General features: G+C 35.7%; 1 protein-coding gene across 2 annotated transcripts in view; it reads right to left on the reverse strand.

The window, feature by feature from the left end:
• Positions 1–8,763: 8,763 nt before the first annotated feature.
• The window catches only part of LOC119692199, a 73,337-nt gene continuing 63,145 nt past the window's right edge, over positions 8,764–18,955 (reverse strand). For both annotated transcript variants that reach the window (XM_048630540.1, XM_048630539.1), the window contains exons 3-4: positions 16,887–16,944; positions 8,764–9,818 (exon numbers count right to left, since the gene is read on the reverse strand). In XM_048630540.1, coding sequence (XP_048486497.1) covers positions 9,703–9,818; positions 16,887–16,944 — 174 coding nt within the window. In that variant the 3' untranslated portion in view covers positions 8,764–9,702. The remainder of the gene's footprint in view (positions 9,819–16,886; positions 16,945–18,955) is intronic.

An 18,955-nucleotide genomic window follows, 5' to 3' on the forward strand; every position in this document is an offset into this window, starting at 1 on the left:
TCCACATACCACAAATACAGAATGTTGCAAAAATAGTACTTTTTAGAAAGTCCAAAATCAACAGTAGGCTAGCTAGATTAATAATGTTTATTTATTGGCATAAAAGAAGATATGATTTCATATTTACCCAATACATACCTACTGAAAATCGGACTAACGAAGATCCGTAAACACATGGGATAAATCTGACCCTCACAGGTACATTAGATATTAAAATTGTGTTTAGCCTGTTTGCGTTCTCTAATTGAGCATTAATTTCTCATTAAGTTTTTATCATTTATGAAAATGATCTATCTTAGATATAGATAGTTTTAATCATATTTACTTTATTTGTTTTTTTAGTGAAACTAAATTAATGTTAGCCTATCTTCCATAGATTTACATTGAGACTTTGCTATAGATATCAACTCGTGACTTAAGCGTAAGTACTTATATATATGATATTTACTATCTACCTAGGTCCATAGATGGTTTGCATAATAATATAATGATGGACAAATGTCATCTCCAGGAAGTAGATTCTCAACCACACGCCTTCAAGTGTAGTGTTAAAATTAACTTTTTTATTGTTTTAGGTCTCATCGTCAAGTATCTCCAAATTACGTCCCGAGCACAGAGCTCTTAAAGCTCAGCTTATCACTTGAAATCAGACACGTACCATATACATTTTAATGTACTTACTAACTGCTTGGATATGGATGCGTCGCTGGCAACATCGTCGTCAAGTCCTTTCAGAAAAAATTGCTCGCTGCACTTTGAACTGCTAAATACTATAATTTGTACTTAATGCATATCCTAATCCTAATCATCATAACTTATATTATAAATGCGAAAGTAACTGTGTCTGTCTGTCTGTCTGTTACTCTTTCACGCCAAAACTACTGAACGGATTTGAATGAAATTTGGTATACATATGGTCTAGACCCTGAGAAAGAACATAGGCTACTTTTTATCCCGGAATTCCCACGGGAAAACTTTTTAAGGCGAAGCGAAGCTCGCGGGAACAGCTAGTTGTAGTATATAGCGTGATCTGCGTGATAGACTGATTGTTTCGTCTTAAGTAGTCTAACCTTTGAAAGTTTCAGTTTTCACTCGGGAACAGTCGGTATAATACCAAGTTCACCGCAGGGCACGGGCCAACTGTATTGACACAGAACTTTCTATCTCTTGAACTTCCACCAATGTCGGCCTTAACTTATAATTAACTTAGCATTTCACCTCACATCACGTTATCTTGTTCAAGAAAACTGTTCATCTTCCGATTCAAACTTGAGAACTAAATTTGGCCTTATTTTATTGGAATCGGAAGCTAATTCCTAATTGGATAGATCGATTAGTGATTGGAACTGAAGTCGTGACGCTATCGGGCGGAGGTGATCGGGAGGGAAGTTCGTTCATTCAGTAAGTAATTGAGCTGATCTCAGATACGTGTCATTGTCTTCAGTTTCAGGCAACGATATGAGTCTTAAATTGGAGGAAAACTTAAGGTAAACTTAAAATAGTATGCTAGCAAAATTTTAACTCAATATGTTGTAAAAATTGTTACGATTTCCGAAAGGGATACAACTTGCAACTCTGGTCAACTTCAGAGAATTATAACAACTCTGGTCAACTTTAGACAACGCATCGCAATCATGCTTTATAATATATGAATATGGCAAAGTGTGCGATAGATCATGCAGCTCAAAATAATGTGCTAGTCTAGAACATTCAATGATGGTGACCCCGTCGTCACGTGCTCAGTCGATCACACACGACACGGGTCAGTGACGGTCCGTGCCCGTCCTTTACCCAAACACGACCCGATGTACTGTCACCTAAAAATAGATTATTTTGAGCTCGTGTTTTTTTACACTTAATAGAAATGCCTAAAATTATTCTAAATTAAGATTGTAGTTAGGGCAGAAGCTTATCGGTTCATCATTTTTGTTAAATAAGGTACTCTCGAAAGTGCAACCGTAGATATCTATCGCTCCTCGCTCTATCTGTGACTATCTTCGCTCCCATGGGTAGGTACTTTTAAGAAATACTATTCTGGTATTTTCCTATACTCGGGTAGGCAATAGCACCGGGTACTGCCTGCCTCAGGCGGTAGATAAGATCAATATTGAGGCTCCTTGTTTGCGCCCGCGGTTGCTGTGTGTGTTTGTTTTGTGTGAAAATGCAAAACAAACAACGTGATTCGGAGATATTTTAATATTTGTTCCAGAATAATGTGAGGCGCCTAGTGATAGGGTGTACATACTACTTACATCATACTATTACACTAAATATGTGCTAAATACATAAACCTTTCGAAGATTGGACCGCTCAAAACAATTTGGAAATGCCATAAATTAAGCTTTGTTTATAGAGTTAAAAGTATATAATATACTACTGCTAGTTCAATAATGAAAGATTATTTTTATTCTTAACTCCAAAAAGTCGAGAAAAAGCCAAATATGCCCAAATATCAGTAACAACACATATTATAAAAATAATGTATTATATTAGTGTAGCATTAAAACAAAGGCATAATAAAAGGACAGTCGCTCTGAAGGCCCCTGAAATTCAAAGAGTTTCACCTCATTCCAGTGCTAGCTCCGACGACCGCCTTTACATCACAAAGTGTTAGAAATCACTTTTTACTTTCACTTTTATTATATCCACCGCGGCGGACGTGCCTGCTCAAACTTCAACTTTACTCTTAACGGCTTAAGTTTTAATTTCGAGCAGAGTTTGAACAGCAGTAGGCCTCTGCGGTGAATATTTCACTCTTTAGTTGTTTCAGTACATTTTTCTATTAGTAAAAGCCGACCAGATTTTTTTTATATGACCACTTTTTTATAATTTGCTTACCTACATAATATACTCGTGCTCTCGGTAAAAAAGCTAAAGTACACACATCAAAGACAAGGAATGAAAAAGCCCTGAACTAGGCACAATGTTTGTAAAAGCAAAAGTCATACGTTATCATTAGCCTCTCTAACAGTAAAACTGTTCTTATTTCACCCTCGTAAGTGTAAACTTCCAACTGCAGGTGTTGCATTATTAGCAGTCCACCGTAACATCAGCTGAAAAAAGATGTTTAGTTTTAATACTGAAAGAGAGTGAAGTGCCGGATTAGCCCCGGCCCCCCTAGTGGCTCTCGCTAATGTTAAAAGCAGGTGAGAAGACTCCATCCTAAAATATGAAGTCACCGGGACGACAGGTGTGAAATTTATGATAATTATACGAAAAGATTTGTTGGGAATTCCATGAGGGAGGGTTACGTTTAGGGTGGATTCAAATTCAGTGATGCAGACTAGGTACAACGCAGATTTTATATAAAATACCTATATGGATTGATAATAAAGAATTTTGAAAATCAAATCACCTATATGGATATTTTGATGTAACAAAACTAGTGAATAAACTCTATTTACAAAACCATAATTATAATCACTGTACGGTGTACGTAGCCGGAAAATAGAGGTATATTTGAACTCTCCTACTCACTATTCAAAAACACTTTTAGTATTTCCGTACGTCCTTGAACCTGGACCCGTATGCAGTGAGTACTCAACTGTACTCGGCTGTACTCGGCTGTACTCAGTGTACTCTGCAGTGAATGCAATGAAAGGCCACTACAGCTCTACCATTTTAGTTATTTCGAAACGAAACGTAGCCAACCGAAACTTGCATTTACAAATCCGAATAAAAGAACATCATTATTCGACGTAAATTTTACTATTTATATTACTTACCTTTCCCGTGAGCTTCGTTTCGCCTTGAGAGCTGGGAATCCCGGGATAGGAAAGCTTTTCGGTGTCAGTTTCGTGGATACCAAATATAATCAGTAACATTACATTCTGTAGTTTGTGCGTGAAAGAGTAACTGAACAAGCATCTTACAAAATATTATAAACTTTTCACCTTTGTCGACTTTCATGAATCCTAAAGTATGAGAAGGCTTGTTGCCATATTTCAAGCCCATCCAGTTAAAGTAGGTACATAAATAAAGGTAGGCCAATAAATAAATAAGATCCCACATAAATTCATCTTCTGTGCCCCTTCGTGCGAAGTGAGGACGGAATTATTTATAACACTCTTACAACACTGATTTACTGAAGTAGGCCTTGTGTTAATTAACCAATATGCACTTATTTATTTATTAGTAACAATGTTGTCTATTCACAGCTTAGGAAAACCAAATCTGCTATGCTGCAATGGTTGATCAACGAATCAGACAAGTCATGGTTAATACCTATCTCAATATATACCTTCATAACGTATACATGTATTAGATATGTATACAGTTAAAGATAAATGGCTAATCCATAGTTACCTCATTCACTTTCCAACCACGAATCCTTTACTTCGTGGTGATCGATTGAACATCTTAGTCCCGCAAACATAAATAAACCATTATCTTTTACCTTAATCCAGACGGAATACGAGCTATTTCACCTTCGCAAGCTTCTAAAGACATATTTGCCAAACTTTTCACTCAAAACATGAACTGGCAGTGATCCAACGCAATAAACAACCTGCAATAGCTGATTTAAACTTTAAAATAAACAGGTTAAGGTCTGTTGTGGAGGAGCCAGATGGAGTTTCGAATCTGTCGGCGCAGAGTGGGCAATAAGTCACACTTGTCGGTTTGTGATGTTGCGAATCAATTCTGAATGAATTTTATAACTGAAGTTAAGTTATACATCAAGATCACGAACATTTTATACTGTGCAATAAACATTTCAATGTATAAGTTGCTCAAACTTTCCTGTCACACTCTCTCTTTTCACAACATCCAAGGTGAACAAGTAGAAAATTATAATACTAACATTGAGCTCATGTAACTATCAACTAATTTATTTCTTACATACCGTATATGTAAAAGTAAGTAAGTAAAGTAAGTAAAATATGCTTTATTGCCAAAATAAAAATGACCTTACATAACTTATTCTACATTATAACTAATTATGACTAAGTTACATTATACTATTTTAGTTAAAACAAGTACTTCAATAAATTAAAATTTTCTTTTGGCAAATGGTGACATGCTCAGCATAAGTCGACGGAAAACTTGTCTTCGATCGACGCTGTTTTTCAGCATGCCCCAGTGTGTTGATTTAATTTACAAGATCCTTACAGTCTAACAGAGGCGCCTTGTAAAGTAAACTACAGAACTAAAAGAAGAATACAATTTCATGCACTTATTTCATAATCTTTAAAAAAAAACAATAATAATAAAAATAAATAAAACTTTTATATGTAACATTTATATTATCGACCATAAATGAACTCTGTGTTAACATATAGGTAGTAATTTAAAGGTACACATTTAACTAACCTTTCAGCCGTTACCGCTTTTGTAACCTAAGGTTTGTAATTACTAATTACAAAAATTAGAGGTAAATTAAAAAGTGCTACATGTTACCACTTTAAGCTGTAAACTGTTAATTAAAATATTTATTAGTGAATTCCCCAAGAGCCCTGGGGGTCACTCCATATGACGAAAAACGACGTTTCGGAGCACTGCTGCGCGAGCCACGACTCTATCCCGTTGTATTAAACGTGCCGATTGCACGGCAGCTCTCGTTCGTTCGTTTATCGTCAGTATAGAGTAACCCCCCGGTGGACGTGCAGCGAGGCGGCCGTCAAGTGTTCGTTAGTGCCGGGTTCGACTCCCGGCGGCGGCCAATTAACACTCTACACCGTCCGCCATTTGTAAGTTTGTCTGATTTCGAAAATTAACTGTTTTCTTCTCAACTTATGCATTTGCTTTCTTTATAAGGGTTACAAAGTAAGTTAGTAACTTAGTATGACCATAGAACACAATTAATATACTTACCTCAAAAGTGGTAATTGAAGAATAAACAATCATTACACAAGTCACTATGAGGTGTACCTAAGAGTGAGATTCTGAAGGATGCATTCTAAAATTAGCGTTACCACTTCCTATACTGCTAAACTGCTATGGATCTGTTTTAAAAAAATCAACATTACTAGATGGTCCCGCGAGCTTTGCTTCGCCTTTAAGTTTTCCCAGTGGTTAAAAGCCTATATGTTAATCCAAGGTATCAGCTAACTCCATACCAAATTTCATTACAATCGGTTCAGCTGTTTTAACGTGAAGAAGTAACAAAGATACACATTCACAAATTTTCGCGTTTATAGCGAAATTCCAATACGTTATTCACCAGAAATCAGCAAAATTATTACTTTACAAATAAATATAGGTAAACATAAAATAACAACATTAATATTTTATCATCATTCTTGAAATGACATTATTCTTCTCTCTTCTCTACACGTCTCTGTCTGCGGCGGGGCGAGGCGGGGGCGGGGCGGGGGAGGGGGCGGCGCCAGCGCAAGAATCGGTCCGTTTTGTGAACTCACGCGCAGGTGACAACAAAGCGTACTGATTCTAATGCTGGCACGCGCCGTTCTGTCGACTTCTTCACTCTTCTGTCTTCTTTGCTTCTAACTGTTTTCTTTTCAGCATAACTTCGTAAATCTTATTTTATAAATTTTTGAACATTACCTACTTACATTGTGTGTAAAAAAACAAACAAATATGAATAATACATACGTATGTATGACTTATTTATACTTAACGGAGATCTTTCTGTTGTATTAATTCACTTTATTTTAGTAAGACTAGTGTTAAATTAAATATTACTTGCTAAATAGGTACGCGATAATCTAATAAATACGGTACAAAAATAAAGAAGATGATATAATTACCAAAAAGAGATAAATGAATAAACTCTTTATGACAGGATGATAAATTGGTCTTTATTTAGCTAAGAACGACACAAAACAGCAGTGATTGTAAAATTTACCATAATTTGTAATATTGCTATATTTAAATATGTTAACTATACCCCTAATTAGTTCTAGAGATTATCGTTTAATAAATTGTAAAGTAAATAAAATATTATTTGCATTTTGTTATAGTATTTTATGTGGTCGATCAAAAATAATAGAGATGGGTAATAAATAAGTTTGCTAAAACAGGTAGGTACTTACGGCTTTCTAGGCAATTTAAAAACATTGGAAACACTGTAACGTGATTAATGAAATTGTTAAACTAATTCAACTTCTATCGCGAAATCATTTTTAGCAGACTTGTTTTTAGATTAGGTACGAATAAAGATCTTAAATAATCATATATTATGATTTTAGGTTTACTTATTACAATTCCGTTTTTTAGAATAATATTATGATAAAAGTAGTTTAACTATTTTAAATAAGGGCTGGTTTATTTATCCGTAGTCATATTTAACCATAAGTCAAGTCACTTGTCAAGCATGACAGATACACATAATTTTTGTTGAAATTTGCCATTTTTGACCAATGGTTCAGTTAACTACGGATAAAAAAACTGGCCCTAAATAAAAATAAAAAAAACACACACTCACGCCTTGTACTAATGTACTCCCTTGCGGGGTAGGCAGAGATGCATTGCTGCGAAAAAATAACGATTAGGATTTTGAACTTTTGACAAAAATAATCATCTCTTGTACCATCTATACTATAAACATCATCTTTTAAAAGTATAAATTCATAATTGGTATCTTTTTTCACTATATTTTAATAAACTACACGTCTTAGCTAGTCTAAACTTATTAATCGTAATTTAGAATTGTTCGGGCTTTGATTGTCCGTGGTTTAACTTACATTACAATTACATAACATTTAGAATCTGTAGTTTCGTTCTAATAAAGTAAAGTTCCGAACTGATCATGGCATCATCATCATAAATATATCTTGTATATTCTCGTTATTTAAATTATAATATTTATCAACATTTTTGTCTATTTGACTTTAAGCAATTCAGAATTAGCATCATTTTAGATTTTTAGCTTTTTGAAAAAACATGTAATTTATTATAATGGTTTTCGTTTAATGAATATTTCGTAAACGTTGAGTCTGGTGGTGTTTTTTTTGTTAAAAGTGTTTATTTTTCTGATTCAAAAGGCACAGACAGACAGATACTTTTTGTACTGGTAACTAAGTAAATAGGTAACCAACTAACTGTATAGGTAGTATTTTAATCGTTCGGATTAATTCTACAATACATTGTAATGGAAGCGATAGGTGCATTAAATATTACAAACTTTATTTTAATGAACGCTTGAATCATAAAAGATTTAGAAAAAAGGATATTAATAATGCAAGGCGTACATAAAATAGCTATATTTTTTTAAAATTACTTAGTGCTTATATCTGATCTGTTATTTGAATGCGTTGACAAAGCCCACCTAGCGCCGCCAATTGAGAAATACTACCATCGCGTTGAATGCATAATAATTTACGTTAGTTATTGAAAGAGAGACAGAAATAAAATAAAAAATCAAAAACTAATAGATAACAAAAGTGGTTCTTAAAAAAAGAGCTCTATATCATTATAAGTACCCCAGTTTTAAAAAACTTATGCTACGTTGTGATATGGAAATTGTGTAAAATATTTACTGAACAAGCAATATTATCAATATTTTAATTTCTTACACCTAAAGAGTATCTAACCTTAGAAAGCGTTCCATTTAGTTTTAATTTATTTACATAGTTTTATATTATTATTAAGATTGATAGGATACTACCTTCATTGGGATGCGATTTAAATTTGTGTGAAAACAAACTGTGAAGTTTTTGTATCATACTCGTACATCATACTCATAAAATATTTAAAGTTGAAATAGGGCAGAGTGTGTTTTTTAACAATATTCTGTAAAACAATATATCCACAACACAACCGCTACCAACATATAAAAAAAATCAATAAAATATAATTATGTACCTAAATATCTCAACGTTTTACAATTATGTCTGGTTTCTATGGTTTTAACAACCGAATGAAGCGTTAATTACACTTGAATCGATTCAATATCGTTTACTCAGCCCTCGTTTATTTTTATCATAAATTTTTCAACTTCATCCACGATAAGCTTTTAAAAAAACCTATTAAATACGTGTTATGTAAATAAAATATAATTATTACATATTATGAAATTTGCTATTACCGTGATCGATGTTAGAGCAATATTCTGATGTTAGTTATAAAATTTATCTGGCTCAAAAACAATAACAGCGAGCCTCGTTGCTAATCTACAAGCAAACAACGTGAATTTTTGCTACTTCATCCTTTTTTCAAATGCAATCAAACAGCAAAATCAACGCAGTTAAAAACTAAATGGTTATCAGTGTATCAGTAGTGTAAGTTTTGAGTTTCGATAGTTTACGTTTTCATCTGATTTTGTGATCTGAATACATCTTCTGTCATATACCTAGTTGAGAGCCCACTAAAAGTGCTGGTTGGTATGTAAGAATCCACATTTTGTGTTAAATATCAAAACTTGCACTAGAGGTACAACTTCCTTACCCCACCGACACATTAGTAATGAAGAATCCTTAAGCAACATTGCATATTTGCTGAACATCTGTCGAATCCATAAAAAAATATTACACATTTGACAGATAAATAATGCTGCTTGGAGAAAGTTTATGCCTAGTTTCACCATAGTCTGTTAGATCATTAACACACCTGTTACATTAATTTATACGTCATTTCGATCTTAAATACTTGACAGATTTGTCAATAGCCAACAACTATTCCCTCGTTATCATCTAACAGAGTATGGTGAAACTGTGGCTTAAATTGCTAATGTGCGGTGGTGCACGGCAGCGGTGATCAGTTAGAACTAGTGCATAGTGCGTGCGTGTCGGCAAGGCGCGTCGGTCAGCGCGCGGCGAGTAGGCCGAGGGCGGCGAGCAGCAGCGCGGCGCCGGCGGATAGCGACGCGCCGGAGTTGCACTCGTCACTGTCGCAACAGTATGTGCGCGCGCCCCACCACTCTGCAACAAAACAGCTTAATCAGCTTATAAATACTTAATTAAAAAAAAATACATACAGATGAATTGACAACCTCTTCCTTTCCGAAGTCGGTTAAAAAGTAGAAGTCGTTTTTAATTTGAGATTTCCAAACTGTCATTTTCACTGCTTTGTGGTCATTTTCCATTTATACCTCACACACATACGAGACATTTTTGGGAGTCGTTAAAAACGTTTCATGTACTTTAATGTATAAAATAAGTACCCGGAGCTTCATGTTTAAAAAGCTTCAGATACCTACCTGCTTAAAAAAATAATCTGTTTCAAGGTTAAATTTTTAAAAAAAGTTATTCCGTAGAAAGATGACTGAAACGTTGCCTAAATCTGGGAACGTAGATACGTACTACATAATGTTCAGCTACTTTGGTCTTTGATTAGAAAATTATTGTTTGTTTTTGGTCATAATATGGCAATCTATCTTAACGTAGTGGATTCACCATTAATCAATTGTAATTAATTATAAGAGTAAGTAAACGAAAAAGATTTCCCAGTAAATAATATTTACGTATGAAAACCTGAGACATTCAGATTAATAATACAGAAAACATCCTGCTTACATCTATAAAAAGCAGGTTTTATGCAGTGTGTGTTGAATAAAATAACAAACCGTTTTTCATGTAGCAATATGCAAGTGCACGCCACGTGATATAACATTTTTCATGCATCCTGTAATATTTATTTTGTGGGTTGCGAGATGCACGCGGGTACTTTATCTGTTGTTTAGTGCAAGTTGACATTGCTAAATGTTTTGTGTAGTTCAATGGTACATAATTATTATGCTATGCCCGTTACTATGACTGATAGATGATGGTTCCCTCGATGATGCCTCAACGGAAAGAGGTGACAGCTACCGGCTGTACAGTATACAGCTAATAATTAAAATTTAATTTTGTAACACCCTATATGGCGAATAATAAATATAACATAATAATATAAAATAGAAGTTTTGCGCTGCTGCAGTTTAGTTTTAATCTGGTGAGGAGCGATTCCTGGGAGAAATGATTGATCATCACCTGAACACAGATCTAACTAATTAATTATACGGAAGGAAGAACTTGAATTCGCAGCGCGGCGTCGCGTCGGCGTTGGTGCAGATTTAACTTTCGTCTGGCGTCGCGAGTTCACAAGGAAATCCGCGAGCGTAGCACTTCCTTGCAGCTGCCACCTGGCGGCGCGACGTGGTATTACTTTAATTATGGTATCACAGGTAAGAGTATTAATTGCATTTAAAATACTATTAAGACAAAGTTACACTATGATATAAAGTATACAATAAACAAAAATCGCACGATAAAGTTTGTTCTATTCAAGTCATCAAATAATGTTAATCCCGACGACTGTCAGTGGTAGTATGACGAGAGTCGTGTAACTCGTGCCTTTTTGCTACAAACAATAGCAACAGTTTAGGAAGCCGTCCAAATTAACTTGGCAAAGGAAGCACTGAGCACTCACTTTCGAATACACTCATTTTTTTATATGAATAAAACATGGCGTGCCGATTCCGTCAACGTGTCCTGTTTCTCTGATAAGTGTGTAAGCCCCTTGGCCTCTACAGAAAATTAAAATAATATGCAAACTCTTTTCCTATCTCAAAGTGCATTCCGTAACAATTAATAATGATGGCAAGCGTCCGGATGGACTCACCATGGTGCCGTGGGAGAAGGGCCGCAGTTTACTCTGGGACGCGACGTGCGTCTGCACCCTCGCGCCGTCTCACGTGCAGTCTACAGCAGCCAATGCAGGTGCCGCTGCTGAAGCCGCGGCTCGGCTTAAAAAACTTAAATATAGCCAGCTAATGCAGCGGTATCTGTTTGTGCCCTTGGCTGTGGAGACGATGGGGGTGTGGGGAGAAGAGGGCAGGGCCTTCTTAAGGGAAATCACCAGACGCTTGAGGAGTCGTGGTCTGGGATCTTCTTCCGGGGCACACCTGATGCAGAGGCTATCCCTGGCTGTGCAGCGTGGTAACGCTGCCAGTGTCATGGGTACCTTTGGGTCGGGTGTGGCTCGGAGGGGTATTTTTGATTAGTTAGTTATAATAAGTAAGTAGTAAGTATGTATATTATAATTATTATTAATTTTTTTTTTGACGAAACTTCTAGTGGATATAATGCATGTTTGTGACTTATATGTTTTTATGAATAAATGAATTTGGTATTAATAAAGTCACAAATCTTCTAAAAGAACTAGTTTAAAATAAGAACTCAGTGGTAGTGTTGTGTTATTTGTCGATACATTTTTTTCACATCTTCTTCGTATTAAAATATCGTCAAAAGTAATATGCTACAAAAAATTAGAAGCAGTTTAATCGGACGTTTCACACGGTGTTTGACAGATAAATAAGAGTAATTTTTGTGGTAAGATCAATATTTAGAAAAAAATACACGTTTTATGAATAAAATATCCAAATAAAAAAATATGGTTCGCAAAAGGAATATTTTCCACTCAAGTATTGCGCTCATAACTTGTTGGAATGTTGTTATAAATATCCGTGAGCACCTGATCCGATGGGCTCTGTAATATAACGGTAAATAAAATACAGTGGCTGTAAAGGAACGTTTTTTCAAGTGGAAAAACATTCACTTTATTTTATCTCACGTTAGAAGCGGTCTCAGGGAAACCTGCGGGCTTTTCTGACATAATTTACTTATCGTAATAAGCTTATATTGCTATAGTATCATCGGGCACAATCTGTTGTATTTTCATGGTTGTGTGATGTGTGGTTGTGTTGGGTGTTCAGTTGTGGTTGTGGCAATACACACACACACACACACACAAATGCTAAAGCTTCACTGCTGACATGTGAAGACATTCTTTCATATTTCATTCATTTGCTTGAAAATTTAAGGTATCGTAAATTTTAAGTCCATTCATTTTCCATACTTGTAATAAATACGAGTACTCAAATAGGTAAAACCGAAGTAAAACTTGGTCATTATAAACTTTTTATGCTCTTTCAAAATTTAAATTCATATTTTTACTTATAGACAGTAATGAATGTAGTGAAATCAATAAAAATTAAACTGAAATTACATGCGATTTCAGTGAAAAGTGATCAATTAACACGCGATGACCGTCACGAACGAATGACTTTACTTTTAATAAACGAAGTGCAAATGAAGGTCTTTTTACTAAGTACCAATATAGAATAGAGCAATAGCTCTATTTATGTTTTTTTCTGTGGTCATTGGTATTATGTCATATTATGTACCTCCAATCACCTGCCCAGTGTGGAGGATACGTGGAAATAGCTCCAACAGTTTAAAGTAACAAAGGCATTTATCTATCTATCATGATTTAGCCTCTAAGGTGGGCCATTATGCGTGAAATACCTGCGGGGTGACTAGCTATTAAGCCACCCAAGCTCACGCCAGAAAGCCAGTAGACGACATAGGTTGCTCATGACTTCCCGGAGGGACCACGAGGATCCGAGGGTTTTTGATCGTAGTGTCTCCAAGCCTTTGCAATGTAACAAGACATGAGCTGTTTTATCTTCCTCCATGCAACTTCTGTACAGTAACAAAGGCATAATAAATATACAGTTTAGTATGGATTCTCTCAGCTCATAAACTGGTTAGGTTGGTCGTAAAGTAACCTTTAGATTACTAGTATTTTTTTATATTTTGCAAAAAACAATACCGTATTGGTAAGAAATACATCGATGAGTCAACGGTGAGTTTCTTGCTGAATCATGCAGCAGGTCAAGAGGGTTACTCTATAGTATAGAGTCTATACTGACGAAAAACTAACGAACAAGAGCTGTCGTGCAATCGGCACGTTTACAGTGAGATAGAGTCGCGACTCGCGCAGCAGCGATCCGAAACTTGGTTTTTCGTCATATAGAGTGACCCCAGAGGCCTGAGCGATGTTTTCAATCAGCCATCAAGGGACTTAGGCCCGTTATGGGCCGTTAGCGCCGCGAGCAATAACTATAAAGGGGCCTGATGCTTCCACTTTACAACACAGTGATTTCGTAGCGAGATACGAGACAAACACAAACATGATAACCGACTGGCTATTCACTGTGCATATTATGTTTTAAACCTAAATAAGGCTATGCTTCAAGGTTATCTAGTAGAGATTGTTATAAGCCGCCTTTTTGCTGTAAGTATTGTTTTAGTTATAAGTTGTTATTTTGTAAACAACTCTTTCATGGTCCAAAATAAATAATATTTTATTCTATGGAAATTGGATCCCACAATGTTTTTAATCCAATACGTAAACGGCGTTAATCAATGAAAATGTAATGTAATGTAGAGTAGTAGACGTATTAAACTATTGGCCAGATGAGAGAAAATAAATGCGAAAAGCGTAACATTGTTAGTGCAGGAATAAGATAAACTCAACAAATAATTTATTGTGGCTTTCAATAGAAGGTCTGTATCCACGAAATCATGAAAACATTAGGATTTGGCCGAGTGCCCCCACACACGAGCGACATAATCCTTAAATCCATTATTTTGTTACAAGATTAAGAAAACCATCTCAGAAACTGCGTTGGAAAAGGACGAGCGAATAAAACGTTATCTGTATGTTTTTGTAACACGATTTCCTTAATAAAGTTTAGGTGATGTCCGGGGGGTGTAGCATGGCGCACTAGCTGACTTCCACTTTCAAGCTCCCAAGGGCTTATTCACGTTAAAAATGGCTAGCAGCTCCTATACTTAAATCCTCGTATGGGTTAGCAGCACGGTCCATAAATACCGTCTTCACCTCTTTCAAATCGGCTCTTTTTTCTACGTATATTCACCCTAAGATGAAACCTGAATGAGATTCTGTTTAAATAAATCCCCGATTTATTAATGATTGTCAATGGAAATCCATTTTTTTTCATTAAATATGTGTTTTATATTGACATTGCTGTGACTCAGTGATGGGACTGATCAGCATACGACGCCTTCTTTTACAGAATCAGAAGACATGGACTATTATCAAACATGTCCATAAATGATGCTGCCTGCTGCCTAGCTGATGTAGAGATTCAGAATTAATATATCTTGGTCTCTGGGTATGGCTTTATTTACAATAGTGAAGTCTATCAAAGGAAGTGACATATAAAATCTTCTTAAATGTCCCATAATAAGGCATAATCAGCAATGCCCATGCTAGCCCCCTGCCTCCCTCCCTGGCCCTTACTTGCCCCCCTGCCCGCATGTTGTGATTGCAGGTCGAGGCACTCACACTTTAGTTCACTAAATTGGGTCGTTCTATTTGGCCCTGTCTCGTTCCTGTAAGGGAGACTTATGGCATGTTAGGGCTGCTTGAGTTGGAATGTTTTTTAAGATCAAGTACTCTTTTGTTTTGCTATGTCTCTATATATAAATCTTGTGCCTTTAGCTATCATTTAGCTATCAATCTGATATTAAAAAACTAAAGGGTAATTTTTGAAATTATAATTATCTTAGATTGGTACATTTTAACCTTCAATTTTATGGTCCAACGTCGCTCAGCCTAAGACAAACAAACACACACAGAAAGATCTATTCAACCTAACGAAAAGCCCCATATTTCTATGTAGGTTAAAACACAAGTACCTACAGGTACGTACGTAATTGTCGGGTCGTGCCCTTCCGTTGTTTGTGAGTTAAACAAATCCTTCGCAGAACTTAATAAAGTTAAACATTCCGACAGACGTTTGCATTCCACTCGCGGCGCGAACACAGACTGGAGAAGATTTCACAAATATTTATGTATACCAATATCGTATCATACCTCGCAATAACAAAAATGAATGTGTTCATAGAGTAGATACTCATGTGGAATTCATAAGAACGGGTGGATACTGCTTTTGCAGCCATGTTTCATTAAAAACTTTACGGTTTAGGTGTTCAATTAATGTATTGCTCATTTCATATTGTAACATTTTGCATCTATTTTATTATATTCTATAATACTTAGTTTTATAAGAAGGTATATGGAGTACATTAAATAAACTCTTTTATCGCACAATCTTGAACATACTTCCCGGTAGGAAAATAAACACCTTCCCGCCATTAAAGCTGAGGTTGAATTGAAACATTTAAGTATTGTTTTACTACTTCAGAGCTGTAAAATATTTACTTTGAAATAAACTTTCATTTTACAGTTTACGGTGAAATACAAGCTTGAGCTTAATTATTAACTCGTATAACGATTTAATGGCGTATAAACATGACTTTTGGTTAACAATATTTTTTATATTCGCTTTAGCTCTCTAATAAACATACTTTATTATACCCTTTATCAAAAACTGCCTCTGTGGTCTAGTGGTAGAAGCTTCGCTTCATGACCAGGAGGTCCCGGGTTCGATTCCAGGGTGGGACCATCAATTTGTGTTTCTAAATTGTGGTTCTAAGTTTGGTTAGGACATAGAAGGCTGATCACCTGATGTCCGAAACAGTGAAACGATCCATGCTGTCGGATGGGCATGTAAAGCTGTCGGTCCTGCGCCTAGCTCTCTCCAGTCGTGTCGGTCAATCCGTCCCATTGGGCTATGAGAGTGATGGAACAGAGAGTGCTCCTGTGTACTGCGCACACACTTGGGCACTATAATCTACTCCTGCGTAGATGGCTGATCTCAATTGAGATTGGCCGCCGTGGTCGAAATTCGGCTAGGAGGACATTATCAAAAAGTATGCAAGATGCTCTATAAAAAAACATAAAAATTAAATGAATTGACAGGGTGAACAAACCATTAAATCCATGTTTAAATTCGTTTATTTATTTATTCTGTTTAGATTGGTGCATAAACATAATTTCTTAAATGTACATAATAGGAATTAAAATTAAATCTACTGCCAAAGCTAAAATAATGCATATTTTTTTGTCTTATAATTCATATTATGGGTTAGCTATAGGTAGCTGTGGAGTGCATTAAAAAAGCCTCATCAAGTGATGCATAAACTTTATACCTTTCATACCTCCGCACTCCAGTTAGGTAGCTACTGAAGCTAACCTGACCTGCAAATCCTCCGACCACGGAGATCTACTCTAGATCCAGAGTTAGTCAAACGCTAAAAAGAAGAAGATGAAGAAGGGTAATAGTCTAGTCTCACCTTTCTCAGTGCAGGAGGGCACACAGTCGCGCACCACCGTCAACTCGCTCACGTATTTCTGAAACAAAACAACAATCTTAATTATGATTGACTAGGCAATGCATATAGGCATAAGAAAAATGAAGTATTTTATTCGCCGTAAAATTAAATCATGTACCTACAGTTCTCCCATATTAATAATGCGCCTGCAAATCTTCGCAAACTGTCGTATTCCCGGAAACACCCGAATCATTGAATCGTAAGAGCCTTAAACAATGCACTTGGATTTTTCACCTTGTTTGAAAGAACTAGGAGTCAACATCATGTGTACATAATCGAAAACAATTTGGGCTGTCGGTGGCTGTCACCAATCAGTCAAAGGTCCTTCAGTTCTCTTGTCAGTCAGTTGTGTGGAATTATATGTATAGAGCTGTTATTACACATCGTTCTTGGTTTTGTTTTCAAATGTGCATTTAATATCAACTTTAATAAAATTATTGTAGACGACGTCTTATTATGAAACAAATAAAAACAAATATGCCATATTGATAGACTTCACTTTGTAAATTAAGCCACTCCCAAAAGACCAAAGTTTGTAATTGTAATATTAATGTGAAATGATCAGTGCTGTAAATACTTTTGAACTGAGATTTTAAAATTTTAATGTAAACCTGTGTTTGAAATCCATTTTTCTTCTTATAATATAATATATGTGTTATTCAAACCTTCTTTCATCCATCTTTACATCAGCTTCAGTAAGACACTTGAAAAGTACTGTAACATTATGCGAAGTAAATTTTTATATTATGACAATACTTATTATGAATTATCTAATCAAATTCCGTTACTGATAAATCAATATCTCTTTTAGCACCAAATACATAATTCTACTAAAATTGCATAAAGAAAATGCACTTAACCACTCTTAATACATATAGTTTTCTAACGCTCGGGAAATACGACCATTGCCGAACAATGACGAAGATTTCTATGCGCATATCAATTTTGGGGAACTGTACACTCCTACACACATGATATCTTTCCAGGACCCGAAGTCTGCTAATTGACAGATTTATTCATGCCTTTAACGAACTATAGAGACTCAAAGGTATTTTTATGATAGGAGACAATTTATGTCAGTTATTTAAACTGTCCATTACGACTTTTCCACATCCTAAGTACTTACATCTATAAAATTCTTAATACAAGTCTTTTTAGGAAAAGACTTGTTTTTTTGGAGTATTCCTTTTCTACTATAGATAATCTTCTTAAATTATAATCTTATATACAGTTACGTACGTAGATAAGTGCTCAAAACGTAGGTATCTGTCTAACCAAATCTTTAGAGTTTAAAATATGCGTTTAAATCAGAGTGGAGCAGAATCTCCATGATGATGCGCGGCTGCTCTTATCTCGGTCTTTAGTCTGTTGCTAACGGCCTCTAATGTATTCAAATAAGGCCTCGCTCCTGCCTGGGGGGTCACTCTATATGACGAAAAACTAAGTTTCGCATCGCTGCTGCGCTAGCTCCGACTCTATCTCGCTGTGTTAAACGTGCCGATTGCACGACAGCTCTCGTTGGTTTGTTTTTCGTCAGTATAGAGCAACCCTCCTAGCCTGCCAGCCTGGTCTGTGCTCAGTTAGGATCGTGTGGTTGGTTTCCAATTTAATTCTTCTTCGACCGGGACATAGTTTTACCCTAAAAAATAGGTGTTTATTACGTTTTATGTATATAAGAAGGTAAGTATATTTTGGAATGATTACTATAAATTAATAATAATTAAAATAAGTATGTAGGAAAGGAAACTGATATCTTGAATGAAAATAATATACCTACATAGGCTACTTTTTATCCCAGAATCCTCACGGGAACTCATTTTAAGGTGAATTAGAGCTTCAAATATTAAACATGTTCATAATTTTCAAAACTTAGAGCCTTGTCCAACATAAGTAAGTATATCAAAGATATGACAATCGATGATAGTGATAAAACTTCTCCCACAGAGTCACTTCGTGTACTAGTTTTACTACGCAGCTGACTGGTTCCTTACCAGCACAATAGTTACAATGTGGGGTAGCGAGCCCACCAT

This window comes from Plutella xylostella, chromosome 26 (assembly GCF_932276165.1).
Source record: "Plutella xylostella chromosome 26, ilPluXylo3.1, whole genome shotgun sequence".
Lineage (NCBI taxonomy): Eukaryota > Metazoa > Arthropoda > Insecta > Lepidoptera > Plutellidae > Plutella > Plutella xylostella.